Source organism: Acomys russatus, chromosome 18 (assembly GCF_903995435.1).
Source record: "Acomys russatus chromosome 18, mAcoRus1.1, whole genome shotgun sequence".
NCBI classification, from domain to species: Eukaryota; Metazoa; Chordata; class Mammalia; order Rodentia; family Muridae; genus Acomys; species Acomys russatus.
The window spans coordinates 22,132,447-22,154,007 of record NC_067154.1 but is presented as its reverse complement, the minus strand read 5'-3'; the positions used below and the strand labels follow the sequence as shown (position 1 = coordinate 22,154,007).

The window sequence follows — 21,561 nt, the reverse complement described above, 5'->3', positions numbered from 1 at the left end:
GGCAGGTGGGCGCGGGGCCGGCTGGGAAAGAGGAGGAAACGCTCCGGCCACGCCCCCTACCCGTGACGTACCGAGGCCCCGCCCCGAGGGCGTGTCCTTGAGGCCAGCGCCCACCGCGTGCCCGTGGGACCTCCCGCGCGGCTGGCCGGCTTTCTAATATTGCCTCAAAACCCCGCCGTAAGGTACTGGGAAGGGTCCGGGAGCTCGCGCATCCGCTAAGGCGTGCCACGTTAAGCTCCGTTTTCATCATGGCTACCGCAGGCCGCCTAGTTGCGCGTGACGTCATTCGTGGCTGCCAGGTCTCTTCCGGCAGCACAGCCGGGTGTGGCGCCTCGTCAGTTCGCACGGCCGGTCGTGGAGAACCCTGAGGGGATGGCTCGCCGGAAGTCGCGTTACCGGCTTGGAGAATGGAGTTTTCCGGAGGCGCTGCCAGGTTGCTCTGCTCCACACCCCAAGCTTCCTTCCTAGTGGGCTTTCCAAACCAAGAAAAACCTGTTTTGAAGGCGCCGAGTGGATGAAAGTGGCCTACAACTAATTGTCTTAGTGTCGCCTTGTGTTCTAACCAACGGGTCAGTCAGGCCTTCCCTCCCATCCACGCCGTCCATAGAGCCAAAGATCAGACTGGAAAGCTTCCTGCGAGTTCCTTGAGACTTAGTGCTAAGGGGCAACAGGAAGGAGTGGAAATGACAGGCTCAGCAGAGCAAGTAGCAGATTTAAAGTATCTGGACTGCACACCAAACTTGATTTAAAAGCTGTTAATATGTTCAGAAAGTCTTTTTTTTTTTTTTTTAACCAAATCCATTCTAGCAGATGAAATGAATGGATGCCTTCTTCAAACATGATTGACATAAGACCTCAGTCTGGAAACTTGAGGGTCGACGAAGAAAAAGAAAAATTACAATTCAGGCGTTTGCTTACATATTCTCACTGTTAAGCTCCTCCACTTTCCTGAGTTTTAACTTTGAAAGACCTGACTTTTATCTTCCCCACCATCTAGCACTTTTTCCCCCATCCAGGCCAAAATCCTCACTGTGTTTGCCCGCTATCCTGGGCATTCCCTTTTTTTGTTGTTGTTGTTTTTGTTTTGTTTTTGTTTTTGTTAAAACATCCACCAGCCACTCACCCCATGCAACTGCAAAAAATAAGGGGGAGGGGAGCGTTTGAAAATAAAACGAAACTTGAGCTCATATATAAGTTAGAGGAAGGGAAGGTACAAGGATTAAGTGCCGAGTCATCAAGAGATAGAAGTGTGGAATAATAAAAAGTTTTAAGTGTTACAAACTTGCAACCTGTAGGTATATACCGTCTCCATTGTAAATGGATGGTTTGAGGGGAAAGAGAAGGGCTGATAGAAGATAGCATGTCAAAGAAAGGAATCGGAATCCACTGATGACAGGAATGGAGGTGTGAGAGAGACTTGAGGCAGAACAGGGCCAGCTGGACGCTAAACTCAAAGAGGTGCAGGTTTCTCACCTGAGTAATTTCCGAGAAGATGTAATTAGCTGAACTAGAAAACTGAAGCTAAGCAGATTTGCAAGGGAGTTTTTACTTTGGGTCTTTTGATTTAAGCTTGTCCTACGTTTCTGTGTAGCCAGCAGACACTAAACTATAAGCATGCCTTAAGGTGAGGATTGTCCTCCGCACAAACATTTAAAGCAAATGTCAGTTTTCCTCAGTTTGCAGGGATGGTTTGTTTATTTTTGGTTTTTTGAGACAAGGTTTCTCTGTGTAACATCTCTCTCTGGCATCCTCTGCCTCCTGAGTGCTGGGATTAAAGGTGAACACCACCACGCCTGGCCAGTTTGCAGTTCTCTGTACAGTTTGATTTGAATTACTTCTTGGATACATTTATTGCAGATACTTTGGGCTGTCATTTTATAATATTGTCGTAAACAAGTTTCCATATAGAAAAATTTATAATTGTTTCTTGTGTCATATGTAAGACTGCCTATGCAAAGGCTATGGAAATATTTCCTTTTAGAGCTTTTACTATCCACATTAAAGTCTATTATTTATATATTTTGACAACAGGGATATAAAAGTTCATTCTCTCCTCCATAAAACACCAACCAACCTGACTTACTGAAAAGATCTTCATTTCCCCCGAAATTTGATGGCTACTGGATTTTTCTATTCAAAATTCAAGGCATCTTTTTGGAAATAGAATTGTCAGACCTACCAGCACATTCATTTAGAATTGTCTAGACTCCACCTGGTGATGTGGCACAGGCCTGTAATCCCATAATCCCAACACTCAGGGAGGCAGAGGCAGGAGGATCGGTGTTGAGTTCAAGGACAGCTAAGGCTACACAAAGAAACCCTGTCTGGGGAAAAAAATTTTTTTTTCTAGACTCTAAAACTGTTAGGTTTCTGTGCCTAATAAATGGCCCAGTCTTAAATATTTTTGTTATAGTAGCACAAATGAACTGCTATCTGCTGATTGTGTGAAAACTCTACTGAGCTAATTTAAGATTTGGAGCTAGACATAGTGATACATGCCTTAATCCCAGCACTGGGGAGGCAGAGGCAAGGGTATCTCTTGAGTTCAAGGCCAGCCTGGTCTACAATGCGAGCACAGGACAGTTAAGGCTACACAGAGAAACCCTGTCATGAAAATAATAAAACAAAAAACTACAACAAAAGATTTGGTTTAAGATCCAGCCGGGCGTGGTGGCGCACGCCTTTAATCCCAGCACTCGGGAGGCAGAGGCAGGTGTATCGCTGTGAGTTCGAGGCCAGCCTGATCTACAACGTGAGTCCAGGATGGCCAAGGCTACACAGAAAAACCCTGTCTCGAAAAACCAAAAAAAAAAAAAAAAAAAAAAAAAAAAGATCCAGTGAGGTGGCTCAGCAGATACATGTACTTGTTTCACAAGCCTGGAGAACTGAGTTTGCTCCTCAGACTTAGGAAAAGGTGGAAGGAGAGAACCAACTCCAAAAAGTTGCTCACTGTCCTCACACTCGTCTCCTCCCCCGCTCTCCTCATCCTCCTTCCCACCCTCCCTCTCCAGTTCCCACACCCCTGTGTGTCTCATACAATAAAAGATTTAGTTTTGGTTTAGTGGGGCTGTGACACACACTTCTAATCTCTAATTATGTGTATGAAACAGGAGGATTGCCAGGAGTACAAGGTCAGCTTGGGCTATATAGTGAGTTCAAGGTCAGACAGAGAGACTCTTGAAAAAAAGATGTTTTACGCAAGTTGTTTATAGTAGATACCTATAAAATTTATTTAGTAGACTAGAGAGACGGCTTTGAGGCTAAAAGTACTGGCTGTTCTCTAGGGAATCAGAGGTTCAATTCTCAGCACCCACATGGCAGCTCACACCCATCAGTGACTCTAGTCTCAGGGTATCCAACACCTCTCAGCTTCTACAGGCACTTCACAAATGTGCATATACGTGTGTGTGTGTGTGTGTGTGTGTGTGTGTGTGTGTGTGCGCGCGCGCGCGCACAGACAAACACATGTGGTTTGAATGAGAATGCCATGGTGGCCATAAACTCATAATTTGAATGTTTGGTTACCAAGGAGTGGCACTATTTGAAAGAAAAAAAAAAAGGATTAGGAGGTGTGGCCTTGTTGGATGAAGTGTCACTAGGGATGAGTTTAGATGTTTTAAAGGCCCAAGCCAGGGCCAGTCCCTCACTCTTCCTGCTGCCTTCTGACCTGGATGTAGAACTGTCAGCTACATGTCTGCCTGTATGTTGCCATGCTCCCCACCATGAGAAAAACAGACTAAACACTGACACTGTAAGCAAGCCCCAATCAAATGCTTTATTTTTGGGTTGCCATGATCATGGTATCTCTTCACAGAAATAAATTCTTTTTTTTTTTTCCAAGACAGGGTTTCTCTGTGTAGCCTTGGCTGTCCTGGACTCGCTTTGGAGACCAGGCTGGCCTCAAACTCACAGCTATCCACCTGCCTCTGCCTCCTGAGTGCTGGGATTAGAGGCGTGTGCCATGATGCCCAGCTGCAGCAATAGAATTCTTAAGACACACATACATACCAAATAATGTTGTAAAGGTTATATTATCCTGACACATGCCTTAAATCCCAACGCTTGGGAGGCAAAACCAAGTGGATCCTTCAAATTCAAGGCCAGCCAGAGGACACAGTGAGTGAGACCCTGTCTCAAAATATAAACACATTCACACACACACACACACACACACACACACACACACACACACACACACACACGTTGGAGTGATGTTTTATGCACTCTCTAAAGGTTGTCTTCATATACTCAAATGCTGAATTCTGTACCAGCACAGCTGACTGAGTACACAGACTTTGGTACTGTTAAGCATCACCAGTCTCAATGTTTCATAAACACTGCTCTCCACGACATTCTGATTAGTTGAATAAAGAGCTGACTGGCCTATAGCAAAGGCAGGAGAGAATAGGCAGAACTTCCAGAGAGAGAATAATTCTGGAAAAGAAAGAGGCAAGAAAAGATTCTCTTAAGAGACAAGGAGGAAGTAGGACTATGAAACTAAGGAGAGAAAAACAAAACACGAAACATGGCAGAACATAGATTAAACATAGGCTATAAGAGCTAGTTGGGAACAACAGTAAACTAAGGCCTTAAAGCTATTATAACTCTCTCTCTCTCTCTCTCTCTCTCTCTCTCTCTCTCTCTCTCTCTCTCTCTCTCTCTCTCCATGTGATTATTTAGAGCAGTGGGGCAGACACAGAAAGTCCATATGGTTTTACGTATACACAAAAGGGTACTAATGTGTGAAAATTAGTTTACCACTCAGAGAGTAGGGTATATCACATTGTAGAGATTTTTGTTTTCTTGATTTTCTTTTGTCCAAGTTTAGCAATTAATTGACCAAGTTTCTAATAAAGCCCATTTTAGGGCTAGGGAGATGGCTCAGCAAAAATAATCATTCACTGTGTAAGCCTGGGGACCTGAATTCGTGACCCCAGGACCCATGTAAAAGCTGGAAGCAGTAGCACAGGATTTCTAAGACCTACTTCAGACCAGCGGATGGTGAGGACTCACACACAGTGTTATCTGATCTGTACTTGCACTCAAACGTCTAAAATCTTTACTTAAAAGCCACATCCTCAACACCAGAAGCTTACTTTTTCTTTGGCTTTCTTTGACAGAGTCTCCTTTAACCCAGGCGGGCCTCAGACTGTGTAGCTGAAGGTGATCCTGAACTGCTGATCCTTCTGCTCTGTGTCCCTACGCACTGGGATTACAGGTTTGTGTGATCACACCTACTGTGTAAAAGCGGTGGTGGTGCACATCTTTAATCCCAGCACTCAGGAGGCAAAGGCAGACAGATCTCTGTGAGTTTTATGCCAGCCTGCTCTACAAAGTGAGTCCAGTACAGCCAGGGCTCTGTTACACAAAGACACTCTGTCTTCAAAAACCAAAACAAACAAAAAACCTTACACATTAATACGTGTAAATGAGATCTAATAACAAGTCTTGCCTCATAAACTGCTTTTTTACACATCCCAGGACCACCTGCCTAGGGATGGTACCACCCACAGAAGACGGAGCTCTCTTGCACCAATCTTTAATTAAAAAAAAAAAAGGCCTACAGTCCAATCTTTGGAGGCATCTTCTCAGCCTAAGATAAGGGTCCTTCTTCCGAGATGACTATAGCTGTTGTCAAGTTAACAAAACCTAATGAGCAAAAGAGGCTATTGGGTCATGAGAACAGAGTCATAACCTAGTGGACAACTGCCATTATTTTGGAAGTAGACTTATTATCAATATGGTCTCCTCTTACCTACCTGCTCTTTTGCGAGCGCCTTAATAACAAAATAGACTTCCTCATTAGTATTCTATTGTGTGATGTCTACAAACTGTTATATGACATGGCAAAAAAGAAAAGGGAAGATAGCCTCCTGCAACTCTGACTAGAAGTCTTGTTTTGTTTTTTTGAGACAGGGTTTCTCTGTGTGGTCTTGGCTGTCCTGGACTCACTCTGTAGTCCAGACTGGCCTTGAACTCAGAGATCTGCCTGCCTCTGCCTCCCGAGTGCTGGGATTAAAGGCATGCCACCACACTAGCTAGAAGTCTTATAGAAACATCCAGTACTAAGCCCCGCACACCTGTAACCGGAGCTCTCAGGGAGGCAGAGACAGGCAGATCTCTGTGAGTTCAAGGCCAGCCTGTGTATAAAGTGAGTCCAGGACAGCCAAGAGTACACAGAACAACCCTGTCTCAAAAACCTAAAAATAAAAAAATAAATACTATAAAAAATAAAAAGAAGCATCTAATACCACTATAAATACTAGTACCGTGTGTGTGTGTGTGTGTGTGTGTGTGTGTGTGTGTGTGTGTGTGTGTGTGTACACCTGCACGTGCTACAAGAAACATTTACCTGGGCTGATGTGATGCTCAGTGGGTAACAACACTCTTTGCAAGCCTGATAATCTGAATTTGACCCTGGGAACTCATGGTGGAAGAAATGAACCAAATCCCAAATGCTGCCCTCTGTGTTCACACCAAGGCATGCACGTGGACGTGCATGCAGTATGAGAACAATGCTTTCCAGGTGTGGTGGCACATGCCTGCACTCAGGAGTCTGAAACAGAATTGAGCACTAGTTCCAGGACAGCACAGTGTGTCCATGGAGGCCTTGTGTCAAAAAGGCGAAAGAAATAAAACAAGAAACACTTGCTTGAAAACAGAAATATTGAGAATTTTACATGATTTAATAATAAACAATTAAAGATACAAAAACGCTTAGAGGATTCCAAAATTTAAATTTTTGTTTAAATACAAATTCATTCTATAATATGAAAACATAATATTAGACCTCTAAACATAATGATTTTTCTTCTACAAAAATTTCTATACTAGAAAATTTGCAGAAAACAGTTTCTTGTGACAGTAGATGTACATTATTTACAATTCAAAAAGTAATCTAAGAACTCTACTTCAGAAACTTGGATATATAATATCTTTGTATGCAGCTTCCCTTCCCCTTTACCCACAGTAAAAAATGACCCAAATAGAAAGCAATTATGCTTTTATAGTAACTGACTCAGCTACGTTAGCTCAGGTTGCTGTTTTGGCCCTTGGAGCCCTGACTCTCTCAGAATAGCAGCCTGTCATTTAGCACTCAGCACTTAAGTTTACTAGTAAGCCACAATACACAGTGGTCTAAGAATTAATGAACAAAAAACTTAGGAAGGATTTATGGCAGAATTTATCACCTTACTGATAATAAAATAATTTTGAGAGGAAAACATTTTAGCAGTATTTTACCTACATTTACATTAAGAAATAATCTGGTAATATTCGTAATAATTTTAAAGTATAGATATTTTAAAAATCATAAAATTTATAAGAAGGAAAGTTGGAGATCGTTTTGTCTAGTCCAGTGCATCCTTTCATTTTACCAGAATTGCAAAGACTCTGGCAGGTGAAGTGGCCTGCCCAGGGTTACACACATAGCTAGCGGAGGTGTCACTCACAGGCTGCGGCCTTTATAATATCACATTTCCGAAACTCAGGTTCAGACATTATCATAGGCACACTTAAACTTTTTTTGTTTTTTTTGTTTTGTTTTGTTTTGAAAGGTTTCGTGTCGCCCAGGCCAGGCTTCAGACCCACTTTGTAGCTAAGGCTGGCCTTGAACTCCTGATAGCCCTTCATCCACCTTCCAAGTGCTAGGATTACAATTGTACACCAATACACTGGCCTTACATTTCAATTTATGTCATTTTACAAATTCATAGTATATGAAACAGTGCAGCAAACTAAAGTCAAGCTAAGTGACATTACAATAATTTTAATAGTATAAAATAAGTCTCTTGCATCTAAAAGGGTCAAGACTTAAATTATACAAGTGGAATGAAAATATTTCCTATATAAATTTCCTGTTTATTTATACTTAAGTAGTATTTACAAACAATCAGGAAGCTAATACAGTGTCAAGTTAGAAAAGAAGCTTTAAAAATACTCATATGATATAGCAAAGGAAAAAAATCTCAAGAGTGTCTTCATCGTATAAACTTCCTGCCCCTTCACACTGAGATCTGAAACATTTAGAGAGGAGAAACGCTTGGGTTTTCCTCCTTATCTTGCCAAGTCAGAAGTAACTGTATTAACAGTTATAAAATTTATAACTTCTGTGGACTTAGGGAAAAAAAATCATGTTATGTTCGGATAACCGAAAGGTGAGTTCAATTAAAAAAAAATAACCACCCATAATTCCTTTGGTGCATTAATTAAAAAGAGCTGGGCTCTAGCAGTTCATTCTGTTTGATGGCCACCTGAGAGGGAAACCCGTTTGGACTGGATACCACCATCACATAAGGCTGTGGTTGCTGTTCAGTTTTCTCTGTGTCTTCATTCAAATCATCTTCAACCTTTCTCTCCACCTCTTGTTTAAGAGTTTTTGTTTCCTGAGCTTTGATAACAGAAGTGATCACAGTGCCAGGTGGGTGTGCAACCAGCTGTGAACCTCGAGACAGGGTCACCACAGGTGTAGCACTGAAGGACGGAGATGAATCCATACTGACAGCTCCGTTGCAAATGGACTGAACATTCCTGGTAAGGACCTGCTGTACATGGGTAGGGCTAAAGACAAGCGAAGGAGGCGAGCCCGGCCTCTGCGCCTGAAGCATGACGTTCTCCTTCAGTACTGTCATGGGCTGCGATGATGGAATGGCTTGTAAAATAAACTTCTGTGACCCAGCACCTGTGGACGGGTCTGTGCTGGCTATCACTGTTGTGAGTGGCACTGTCTGGAGGGTGACTGTATGCAGCTGCTGGTTGCCGGGAGAAACGACTACCGGAACCTGGGTTGAAGCCTGTATCGTCCTATTGAGATCAACACACAGAAGTGAGACAATTAGACAACTAGAAATGGAACATCTTTTTAATTTTTAATACTTCACAAGTTATTCTTAAAAGTAAGGCATCCGGTCCCATTGCTGCCTCCCCTATTTCTATCACAGCAAAACTAACACACGCCAAACCCCTTTTTCAACATTATATGGGCTGGCTGTGGTAGCAGCACACACCTGTGATCACCACACTCAGAAGGCAGAAGCAGTTCAAGGGCAGCCAAGGCTGCAAAGAAAGACCCTGCGTCAAGTGAAAATCTACAAATATTGCCACAATTAATACAAGTGAGTAAAGTATCAGCACACTAAATAAGGTACTTATGAATGAGCTGCTCTAAAGAAAAGTATGGAATCACCATACTGGCTCCTAGTAAATAACAAACATCCCATAATTGTTTGCAATTGTTTAACATAAGAGGAAAAATGCTAGGTAAACTTTTTTAAAATTCCTATTTTAAGGGTTATCTATTTCTTAATGGAGCTACTGGGATTTCGTAGCTCATGACTGGCGCCAGGCCAGCATCAAGTATGTCATGACTATAACTCCCACACAGTCTAAGCCCACAGAGAACAACATTAAGGCCATACTTTCATAAAATAAAATACACACATATTTTAACAATTTTAGAGGCCAAAGTAATTCTCACAGTAATTTTTTCAGTACAGGATCTTTCTATGCTACCCAGACTAGCCTTGACCCTACCCACCAGTACACAGAATTATAGAAATGTGCCACCCCACCCAGCACAAAAATCACAATTTAACATAAAAGATGTTAATGTAAAATCCAGTTTATGAAACTAACTGGAATAATGAGCTAACCTCATTATTAAATAAAATGGTTCATAAATGATGTGATGAGTCAATATAATTGTAAAGCTCACATTTGTGATGTCTATAGGGTTGTTATTTGTTTGAGACATAAGCCTCGTAGCCTAGGCTAGCCTTTATTGCCAGGTCCTGACTATACCTCTCCAGTGCTAGGGTTATAGATATACACTGCCGCACACAGCTATTTATAGTTATGGTTATTGTTACTGTAAATCAGTTGAAAACTCTATCTTGAGTTCAACTGTTCTCTCTACATTTGATAAAGTTATTTTGTGAAAGTTACACTTCAAATGGCTCAGTGCTAAATTAATCTCAACTAGCAAATTATTAAATATAAATTTTAGGCCGGGCAATGGTGGTGCACGTCTTTAATCTCAGCACTTGGGAGGCAGAAGTGCCAGTGGATCTCTGTGAGTTCGAGGACAGCCTGGTCTTACAAAGTGAGTCCAGGACAGTAAAGGCTACACAGAGAAACCATGTCTCAAAAAACAAACAAAAAACATAGTGCTAGTTATATGTGAGTGGCCACATATGAGAAGATAAATAGTCAATATGAAAAGTTAAAACAAAGAGCAAATGCAACTTGAAAAGAAGTGGGGAGGCACAGGATGACCGATCCATATGGGAAGCTAAAGCTCAGGTTCAGACTGCTACCCAAGTCACCATGGTTACCATCTGTCTAAGGGAGAATAGTAGCAGCTCTTTTTCTTTCTTTTTTTAATTTTGGAGGCAAGTTCTTCCTGTGTAGCTCTGTCTGGCCTAGAACCTTCTATGCTGACCAGGCTGTTTTCAAACTTATAATGACCCTCCTGAATGTTGAAATTATAGGCATGCCCATCTTTAACAGCTTTCTAGAGAGGCAGAGCTAGAAGAGAGCAAGAGTTAAGTAATAATGTTTGTTTATGACAGGGTTTCTCTGTTTAGCAGAGCCCTGGCTGTCCTGGACTCTTGTAGACCAGGCTGGCCTCAAACTCACAGAGATCTTCCTGTCTGTCTTGTAGACCAGGCTGGCCTCAAACTCACAGAGATCTGCCTGCCTCTCTGAGTGCTGGGATTGCGGGTGTGCACCACTGCGCCCGGCTTGGAGTCGAACTCTTAAAGAGGACGTGATGGTAATCCAGCAATGGGGATGCTGAGACAGGAGGGTTGTGAGTTCCTGTCTGTCTGAGCTACATAGCAAGACCCTGTCTCGAAAACAAGGAAAGGAAAAGAGGCAATCATTAAACTGCAAAGGTGACGTGTATATTAATGTTTACATAGAAGATAGGTTGTGTGGGAGTACAGCCTGGTAATTAAGAGCCTTGAGAAAGTTGGGTGGCAAAGTGGCCAAACATGATCATCTGAGGTAAATTCCTGTGGTGGAGGGAAAGAGCTGACTTCTATCAGTGGTCCTCTGACCTCTGCCTGCCTCTGCCTCCTGAGTGTTAGGATTAAACTCAAGGCTAGTAATAAAGATTTAATACGTGGGAGAGGTATGCCTCATACTAATGGTGTGGTAGTATTAGGCAAACAGAGTGAATTAAAAAAAACCTTAGGTGCCAGGCTTTTCCAAAATATACTGTGTCTCCCCTACACTTCCCATCTGAACCAAGTATCTTTGGAGAAATCAGAGTTTGAGTAGATACCTGACCTAGCCACCAATTTAAAAAAATGTGTGTATGTGTGTGTGTGTGTATGTGTGTGTGTCTATGAGTGCACACATGCCACAAGGCACACTTGTCCATGTCAGAAGACAACTTGAGTCCAGGCAGTTTTCTTCCACCATATGGGTCCCATAGATAAAAACTTGGATCACTGAAGCAAATGCCTTTACCTGCTGAGCCATTCTACTGGCCCCTAGATTTTCTTTTTCTTTGTTTGCAGATAGGGTCTTAACTATAATATAGCTCAAGCTTGCCACAAGATTATGATCCTCCTGCCTCAGTATCCTGAGATGAGACTAGTTGTGTACTACTGAACATGCAAGCACAGAGATAGCTTAGCAGCCTGGGGACCCTACCTGCATCAAGCTGCACATATACCCCACGTCACAGAATAGTACTTTCTTAGCAACCCTTGGTGATTCCTGTTTTGTGGTTAGTTCCCATTCAAATGTGTCTCAGAATATATCTGGACATGAGTCTGGTTACCTAATCTGTCTGAACTCATTTTAGGAACATCTGCAGTAAGGCAAACAGTGTCTTCCCAGTCAACTTGTAAGGGGGAAAAAAAATCCCTATTTAGCATCTTCTGTCTATGCACAAGGGACACTCATGATTAAAATAAAGTGCATCATGACATGCATAATAAAGAAAGGCTTATACAACCCTTAGAAAGTAACCCCTTTTCCTGGAACCCAAAAGAAAGCCATAAACTGTTAACTACTGTTCTGGGGCACTCAGCTCAAGTAAGACAAAACTTCTTGCTACTTTATCTTGTGTGTGTGTGTGTGTGTGTGTGTGTGTGTGTGTGTGTGTGTGTGTGTGTGTGTTCAATTCTTTGAATAAGACACAAAGAATCTGGACACACCTGATCTGGATAAAGCCCCACCAATACCACTATACTCAGGTAGATTCCATTTTTAAAAATAAAGTCATACCAAGTGTTTACATAAATTATGGATAAATAGCATTGTCATTTGTTTGTAACTATACATGACCTTGCTACCTTGTAAATGCAGTGACCCTCATTTCACATGTAAATGCTTTGTTGCAGGGGTTGACAGCTTCCTTAAGGTAAACAGATAAGTAACTGTCTGACTTCAGAGTCTAATCTTTACACAATACACACCACTTCTTAAGTCCTGAGTAACACCAGCTGAGGATGGATGCTTACTATTTTAATTTTTAACTTTTACATACACACACACACACACACACACACACACACACACACACACACACGAATTGTTGTGCTTCCCACCCATTTCCCTGCCTCATGAATATGATTATATGCTTAATTCTTCACAAGTGTGCTGCCCCATGCCTTTACCTTCTTTGCAGTATAACACAGTGTGCTTTGATATATGCATATTGCTAATTAGAGCTCTCTCTAGGTCTCTAATGCTTTGGTTCAATTGTTTTAAAAACAGCCTTTTTCATGATAAGTTTACTATCTCTCAGGAAACATATATACCATCTGCAAAATAAATATAGTGACTCATGTGAACAAATTCTAGAGCAATTTTTGCTAAAAAAAAAAAAAAATTGGAAATTATAATAGTACAGGCTTGAAATCACAACACATGGGAGACTGAGGCAAGAGGATTGTACACCCGGCCTCAGCTACATATCAAGTCTTTGTCTCAAAACCAAACAAAAACTGGGCATGGTGGCAGACTCCTAGAATCTCAGCACTCAGGAGGAAGAAGCAGGAAGGCCAAAAGTTCAAAGCCATCCTCTACATATCAAATCTGAGGCCAGCTGGTGACACAAGACACCAGGCCAAAATAAATGTAGATACTGAAGAATAAGACACCGTGAGGTCTCTGCAGCCACAGGAATTTCCAAACATTTTTTTTCTTTATAATTAAATCATCCATTGTATCCGATTACATTGCATCAGTTTTTTCAAGTTAACTACTTTCTTTCTTTTTAAGTTAACTACTTTCTAAAACTCCTAAGGTGCTTGTAACTAAGGTATCATATTGTTGATTTATGATTCATCAGAATTTCTGAGGCTCATTCTATGACATTTAGCTTGTGTTGAAAATTGACTCGTTTAATTGTCACACTACCTGTATTGTTAAGTACTAGTTTTGTTTTATAATGAGGAAATATTCCTAATAGTTGATATTGATTTGTACTTTTAATAACTGACAAGGCTGGAGGACTCAAAAGTTTAGCAGACATTCCTTCTACTGTGTTACCTTGCTTTTAAGGTAAACCTACAGCTTTAGGTATTTTTAGAGGATAACTTAAAAGACTTAAAACTACTAGTGCATGGATAAGTAAGGAAAATGGGCTCCCACGTTTACCAAGGACAGTCCTCAGAAAATGCTTTGCCAGGGCTTTACTTTGTTATTCCTTGACTAGCATAAAGACAAAGTCAAACTGAAACATTAAAACCTAAGCGCATACATTATAAATTGACTCATAGGAAAAACTGAGATGATGATAATTCCTGTGCTTTACGTCATGGTGCTACATCATGACAAGTAACCCAAACTAAAGAGCCAATAAAATCCCACCTACGCTTCATTTTCTGTGGAGAATAAAGGAAGGAGATCTGTGCTGATGGTTTTACGTCAACTTGACACAAGCTAGAGTCATTGAGAGAAGGGACCCCAGTTGAGATCAAGCTGTACAGTTTTGTTTTGTTTTGTTTTTGTTGGTGGTGGTTGTTTTTTTTGTTTTTTATTTTTTTGTTTTTCAAGACAGGGTTTCTCTGTGTAGCCTTGGTTAGCCTGGACTTGCTTTGTAGACCAGGTGGTCTCAAACTCACAGAGATCCACCTGTCTCTGCCTCTTTGGGATTTCATGTATGCCACCATGCCCCTGCCCAAGCATAGTCTTAATTAGTGTGTGTGGGGGCGGGCTGGGGATCAGCCCACTGTGGTGGTACCATCCCTGGGCTGGTGGTCCTGGTTTTTGTAAAAAAGCAGGCTGAGCAAGTCATGAGGAGGAAGTGGGTAAGCAGCACCCTCCATGGCCTCTGCATCAGCTCCTGCCCCCAGTACCCTGCCCTGTTTGAGTTCCTGTCCTGACTTCCTTCAGTGATGGACTGTGATGTGGAAGTGTAAGCCAAACCCCTTTCCTCCCCAACTTATTTTGGTCACAGAATTTCTTCACAGCAATAGTAACCCAAACTAAGACAAGCCTCAAGAACCATAAATACCATCTAACTTTATGCTACATCTCTTGCCTTATTCTAACATCGGACGAGAACAGTCCTAAATTTTTCAGAAGACCAATCTAAAGACACGATTTTCTTGGTCAGTTAAATGCTTAGAACTTTTTCAAGTCTGGTTTGATTAAGCCAGACTAGACTTCCCAACATCTGGTACATTAGCACCTGTAGCATAGAACCAGAGTCCTAAGCTTCCCACTAAGTAACCCAGAGTTTCCCAGGGATAATGTGCATTCTTATATTCACTGCATCCTGAATGTCTCAGTATTAAAGAGGAGTCAGTGACTAGGACAGGAATTCAGTTCCCAACACCCACACGTGCAACTCACAACTGTCTGTAACTCCAGCTGCAAGGGATCCAGTATCTCAGGCCTTCACAGACAGCTGAGGTCAGGTACACAAACCCCACACACACAGACACACACACAGAGACACAAACAGGCACACACAGACACACACATACAGAGACACATAGACACACATACATAACACACAGAGATACAAACACACACAAACACACATACACACAGAGACACAAACAGACACACACACACACACACAGAGAGACACATAGATACACATACATACACACAGAGATACAAACACACATACACACGCACAGTGAAAAATAAAAAAGGAACCACTGATTGAATTGGAGAACTGATATAATTTTGCTCCTTAGACAATCTGTTGACCAAGAATTCTACTTTCTGAATCCTGACCCACTAACGAACAGTCCCTCCACTCAGAATATCCCCCAGTGATGCTCTCTGGTCACTTTGTTTCCTCACCTAATACTCTGAACTGAAGGATTTGCTGTTTCTTCCTGCATGGTGCTGGTTATGGCTGCTTCTCCTTCTGGGATGGCTTGTACTGGCTGTACTACATGAACAGTCCGGAAGAGCTGCGTGGGAAAGGGAGACTGTGAGGGCTGCACTGTCCTCAGAACTTCTGATGGTTGTCCGACATCCATGGGATCTTTGGGTTTTGTAGCTTTAGAATTCCCAGGTTTTAGAACTGTGGTGGCCCCTCCTTTTATTCCTGGACTTGAAGACACTCTTGATCGGTTTGCTTGACTGCGGCTTGATGTGGTTGTTGATGATAAGGGCTGATCTGAAGACTCTATGCTGGAGCTTGGGTCTTCATCGTCTATGTATATAAGGTCTTTGGGCATTTCTTTAAACTGATACACCAAGCGCTGACCTTCCACTTTAGCAAGAATACCTCTTTGGTAATAGTACCTAGCCAAAACAGACAATTTCAACAGTATCTTATTAAGTCAAATACAAATTAAGATGACATTCAACAAAATCAATTTTTCCTAATCATAAAATTTTAGGGCTGAATTTTAAAAATGAAGAAATTTGTTGTTCATGGGTTTTTATTTATGTATATATCTTTTTAATTTTTTATACACAGATTAAATCCTTATGAGGGACTGAAAAGATGACTTAATAAAGTGTCTGATTGCATAAGATCATGGGCTCCAATCCCAAGCACCTATGCAAGGGCTGGCCCAGTGGCACACATCTGTAGTCCAATGCTGAGGAGAGAAACAAGCAGATCTCTCCAGTTCACTGACCAGGCAGCCTAGCTAAAGCACTGAGCTCCATGAGAGACCAGGTATCAAAATACAATACGAAGAGTGATCAAGGAAGATACCCAAACACTGACCTTTAACTTCCACCACATGTACCATGCACACACCCAGAAACACCACACACAAGTCCTTATTAGCAACTCAATCTAAGGTGCATTCGGACTAGAGAACTGTGGAGAATGACTGGACCTTTGCTTCTCTTCCTTCCTGTGTAGGTATCCTGCTGCTAATTTGCTGGGATAATCAAATCTACTAAAAACCTCAGGATATCATTTCCCCCTCCCTCCCTTACTAGCATGAACTCATAAAAGCTTAAATTTAACTTAATTATACAAAATTTAGTGATTAAAATATCAGTGGTTTTAATAAAATCAAGAACATACCTCTCCCAAGGATCCCTTTCATCCCTCTCCAGAAGAGAATAAGAAACACAAGAAAGAAAAAGTACCTGGTGCAAAGAAATGCCCAGGATGCTATAAAGTCACCACGGTGTTTAGCCATGCACACACGGTCCGTCTTGTGTGTTGGCTGCTCCATCACCCACTGTCAGCCTACAGGTGGAAGAGCAAGGCTGACAGAAGGATGCTCCTCAGGAGGAAACAACACTGAAAGCCCCTTATTCAAGATGAGGGGGCCAACCTCAATAAATACATTTGGGATATAAAACAAAACAAAACCAAAAATACTTTCCTTAGGACTAGAGAGATGACTCATAAGTTAAGAGCACTTGTTCTTGAAGAGGACCCAGCACCCACATAATGTCTGTAGCTAATTACAAGAGATCCAATGCCACCTTCTGACCTCTGTAGACATCGGGCATGCACATAATGCAAAGACATATGCCAGCAAAACATTTATATGCATAATGTTAATATTTTTTAAAAACTCAGTAAGTTCCAACAAAAAAGAAGAGGAAGAGGAGGAGGAGGAGGAAAAGAAGCAAAGATGCAGCCCAAGCAGTTACACATTTTAAGGTAATAAGAGACAAATGAAGAAGTTGTAAGCTGGGCATGGTGGTGCACACCTTTAATCCTAGCATTTCAAGGTAGAGACAGATGGATCTCTGCGAGTTCAAGGCCAGCAGGGTCTACATAGTGCAAGCCTGTCAAAAAAAAAAAAAAAAAAAAAAGAAGGAGAAGAAGGAGGAGAAGGAGGAGGAGGAGGGGGAGGAGGGGGAGGAGGAAGAGTTCTAATTAAAGACTGACAAGCCATATATCCTCTAATCATTTCTACTTCAAGTCTTTCTCAAGCAACACATATCAGGAATAATTAATGATACAGTCACAGAAAAACAAAACAAAAATAGGTTTAAGTTATTTTATCTAATGTCAATATTGAAGTATCCACTATTCTACAATAATAACATCTGAGATTCACACTTTAACGTTTTCTGATCTCTTTGTAAGTAAAGCACAGGTTGGGTATCTAATTTCTGAAATGCTTGTAACCAACAGGGCCCCAAGGTTTTGGAGGTACTCTAAATATTTACACAGAGCCCACCAGCTGAACATCCAAACTTGGAAATGCCCTCAAATCCAAACTGCTTAACCCACTTACTGTTGCTCAAAAGTTTCAGAATCTGGATTCCTTTCAGGCTAGATTCTGCTGTTTGAATGACTATTTGCAGAAGAAAAGTACTTCCCCCAATTGGAATAAGATTTAACTTTACATGCATGCTGTTTTGTGTAAGTACTGTCATCTTCCATAATTACAAACACAGGCTGGGGATACAGCTCAGTGGTAGAGTGCTTGGCTAGCGTGCACAGAGCCCTGGTTCATTCCCCAGCACGACAAAAGCAAACAGCATACGTACAATCATAGTCTTTAATTGTTAAAAAGTCACCTGTTTTTCAATACCTGGAAATGATATGCTTAGCATTACAAAAACTCCACATACCTGAGTGCTCTTCCCATGGTCTCATAGTTCATATCAGGCTTGTTTTTGTGCTTCCCCCACAATCTAGACACCGCTTTAGAATCAACCAGTTTAAAAATGCCTTTTTCTCGCTGTGTCCATTTGATGTATTTAGGACAGGTAGCTTTGTCCTGAAGCAGAGCCAGTAAAAACTCCCAAAGGTAGATTGTGTTTCCTGAAACAAAATCAATTTACTTTAATGGAACATATTTGCCTTTAAAAGAGCACAAAGTGACAAACTACAGGACCGGAAGTCTTAGTAGGTCCATCTTTATCCACATACAAATATCATAATGTTCAATTAACTGATGGTCTCTCAAAGTGGTATCTAAAGATAAATATTCCCTCAGTACTGTGACTATAGCCATAATTCTTAGAGTCTAGCAGAGACCTCACTAACCCTATAAATGACATATGAACAGCAATCTTACCACCCAGATTCATGATGGCCTAAGGGCCATTCATGAACAGCCACTGGACTATTTCTGTCTGTTCTTTAAAAGCCATCACATAGAGAAGACATCAGAAGTATATTTTTTTAAACAACCCTTTGAACAGTTGTTCTATTTATATCAGAACCAGCAGACCAATTATGATAACATCCTTCAAATTGGAGCAAGAGTTGTAAAAACACTAGAACTTCAACGCACCCTAGTAAGGTTCTACAAGTGAAACTCCAGACTAGCTAAACTGTTGCAAAATTTTGCTGAATGCATTAATGGATTATTTTTATAGGAAAATAAAAATAAATAAAATACATTTGATAGGCTACTTTGTTACCAGCCTCTTTACAGAAATGGATAACAGTATTTTATAAGCCCAGGCAACAGCATGTTCTATTTGGCTACAACAAGAAAAGTGATGAGCTGGGTTTGGTGCTGCTGCATCTTAATTCAGCACTTGGGAGGTGGGAAAAGCTCAGCAGCTCAAGGCAGTTCAAGACTATAAGGTTTAACACACCCAAGGTAGTCATTTGTTACATGTGTGTGTCACTACACACACACACACACACACACACACACACACACACACACACACACACACGGAAGAAGAGAGGGGAGGAAAGGGCACTAGACCTGTTAGGCAAAGGATATCAGTACTTACCCTTCCCATCTTTATTTTTCTTTTTCACAGATATATTTGGTGTGGTGGCTGGGGAATCTGGCCGTGGTGGTTTTGTTTTTCTTCCTGAAATCAGAATAGCTCTGTATAATTTCAAGTTCAAAACTTTTATACATTGGTCATACAAACTGGTCTCTCAAAATGTTATTTAAAAGAAAAATAACTTTGGTAAAAATTAAACATGAAGTAGGTTAGATCACAAACAATTACTTCTCTGTGAAATTACACCTCAGGACTAGAGACATAGTTCAACATCAGAGGTCTTGTCTAACATCCACAAGCCCGGAGTTTAGTGTCTAGCAAACAGGGATGGGGGTGGGAATGGTAAAGAAAGCAGAATACTGGATTTTCTCTGAGATCACCATATTAGTGCTTTCTCTTAAATTTTGGAATAATTTTTTGGTTTTTGGTTTTTTTTTTTTAGACAGGGCTTTTCTGTGTAGCCTTGACTGTCCTGGACTTGCTTTATAGACCAGGATGACCTTGAATTCACAGCCATCTACCTGCCTCTGCCTCTCAGAGTGCTGGGTTTAAAGGCATGCACCACCATACCCAGCTAATTTTTAAATTCTTTTTTTTTTGGGGGGGGGGCGAAGGGGAGTTGAATACAAGGTTTCTCTGTGTAGCCTTGGCTGTCCTGGACTCACTTTGTAGACCAGGCTGGCATCCAATTTACAGTGATCCACCTGCCTCTGCCTCCCAAGTGCTGAGATTAAAGGTGTGAGCCACCACACCCAGCAATTTTTAAAATTCTTGATACCTACAAAACTTGGCTTTAAAAATTAGCCATAAAACTGTGTGTGGTGGCACACACCTTGAATCCCTACACTAAGAAGCTAGAAGCAAAGGCAGGTGGCTCTGTCTGAATTCGAAGTCAGACTGATCAGGTATGGCGGGGAGGTGGGTTTCTTTTTTATGAGACAGGATCTTGCTTTTGAAAAGACTGCAGGGTAGGAACTTAAGCAGGAACTGTGGAGGAATTCTGTTTGCTGGCTCAAAGTCATGTCTACTTAGCGTTCTCACACTGCCCAGGACCGCCTTGCATAGGGATGGCGCTGCCCATAATTAACTGCTTTGCCCACAACAAAAATTAGCAATCAAAACCCACTGATATGCCAGAAGACAAATCTGATGCAAAAATTCCTGAATCCTGTCTTGCCCCTTTCCAGCTTTAGGCTGTGTCAAGTTGACAACTAAACCTAAGGCACTCTCAATGTGTGAAAAGTCAAAGATTCTCCTTTAACGTACTCCAACGCCCTTTTCTTCAAATGCCTGCAGAATTGTAACATTCTGCAGTCTTTTCCTATTGGAACCTTGTAATGGAATCTTTGGTAGACTAGAGGTTTTCAAACTATGCCCTAGGGCATGAGGAGTTGTGATGCACGCCTGTGGGCCCTGCACTTGAAGAAGGGAGCATCTGGGTCATTCTTGGCTACACAGGGACTTCAAAGCCTGTCCTGGATTCTTGACAGCATTTCTTAAGCAGATAAACAGGCTGGAGAGATGGCTCAGTTGTTAAGAGCACTTGCTGCTCTTGCAGAGGACAGTCTCTCCCAGCACTCACATGATGCCTCTCTCTGTGAGCATCCACAATCACACTCATGCATGCACACATAATTAAAAAAAAAAAAAAAAAAGATAAAATCTTTAGGATATAAATAAAATAATAAAACAAAGAATAATGAAAGAAAAGAAGACCACAAAACTATGTCCTCAAAACAAAGCTGACCTACCCTCACCCTCAGGCCTTTTTGTTTGTTTGTTTGTTTTATTGGGCTGAAGAGAAAGACAGAGGTGTTGGATAAAGAATTTAGAGCCGGGCATGGTGGCGCACGCCTTTAATCCCAGCACTTGGGAGGCAGAGGCAGGCGGATCACTGTGAGTTCGAGGCCAGCCTAGTCTACAAAGTGAGTTCAAGACAGCCAAGGCTACACAGAGAAACCCTGTCTTGAAAAACAAAAAAAAAAATTAGATAAAAACTTAAGACTTGGCAAATTGGCTCATTTGCTACCAAACTTGGCAATTTGAGTTAGAGCCATGGTCACACATGGTGAAAGGAGAGAATAAACGCTATATAAGTTGTTCTCCTGTGACCCACACACATGCACCATGGCACATGCACACCCCCCCACACACAAATAAATAAAAGTCAAAGAGCTGAAAAATCTTTCAGTTAGATCAATTATTTTAAGTACATAGTAGATAGATAGATAGATAGACAGACAGACAGACAGACAGACAGACAGACTGATGGATTTGGTTTTTCAAGACAGGGGTTTCTCTGTGTAAGAGCTCTGGCTGTCCTGGAACTCACTCAATAGTCCAGGCTGACCTCAAACTCATAGAGATCCACCTGCCTTTGCCTCCCAAGTGCTGGGAGTAAAGATGTGTGGTAGCATAAGATATTTTTAATGACTAATATGGAGAAATACCTCACTT

General features: G+C 41.5%; 1 protein-coding gene across 3 annotated transcripts in view; it reads right to left on the bottom strand.

The window, feature by feature from the left end:
• Window positions 1-7,543: 7,543 nt before the first annotated feature.
• Window positions 7,544-21,561, bottom strand: part of Elf1 (E74 like ETS transcription factor 1) — a 101,664-nt gene continuing 87,646 nt past the window's right edge. For all 3 annotated transcript variants that reach the window (XM_051160879.1, XM_051160880.1, XM_051160878.1), the window contains 4 exons: window positions 19,105-19,188; window positions 17,983-18,175; window positions 15,277-15,726; window positions 7,544-8,802 (listed from right to left, as the gene is read on the bottom strand). In XM_051160879.1, coding sequence (XP_051016836.1) covers window positions 8,208-8,802; window positions 15,277-15,726; window positions 17,983-18,175; window positions 19,105-19,188 — 1,322 coding nt within the window. In that variant the 3' untranslated portion in view covers window positions 7,544-8,207. The remainder of the gene's footprint in view (window positions 8,803-15,276; window positions 15,727-17,982; window positions 18,176-19,104; window positions 19,189-21,561) is intronic.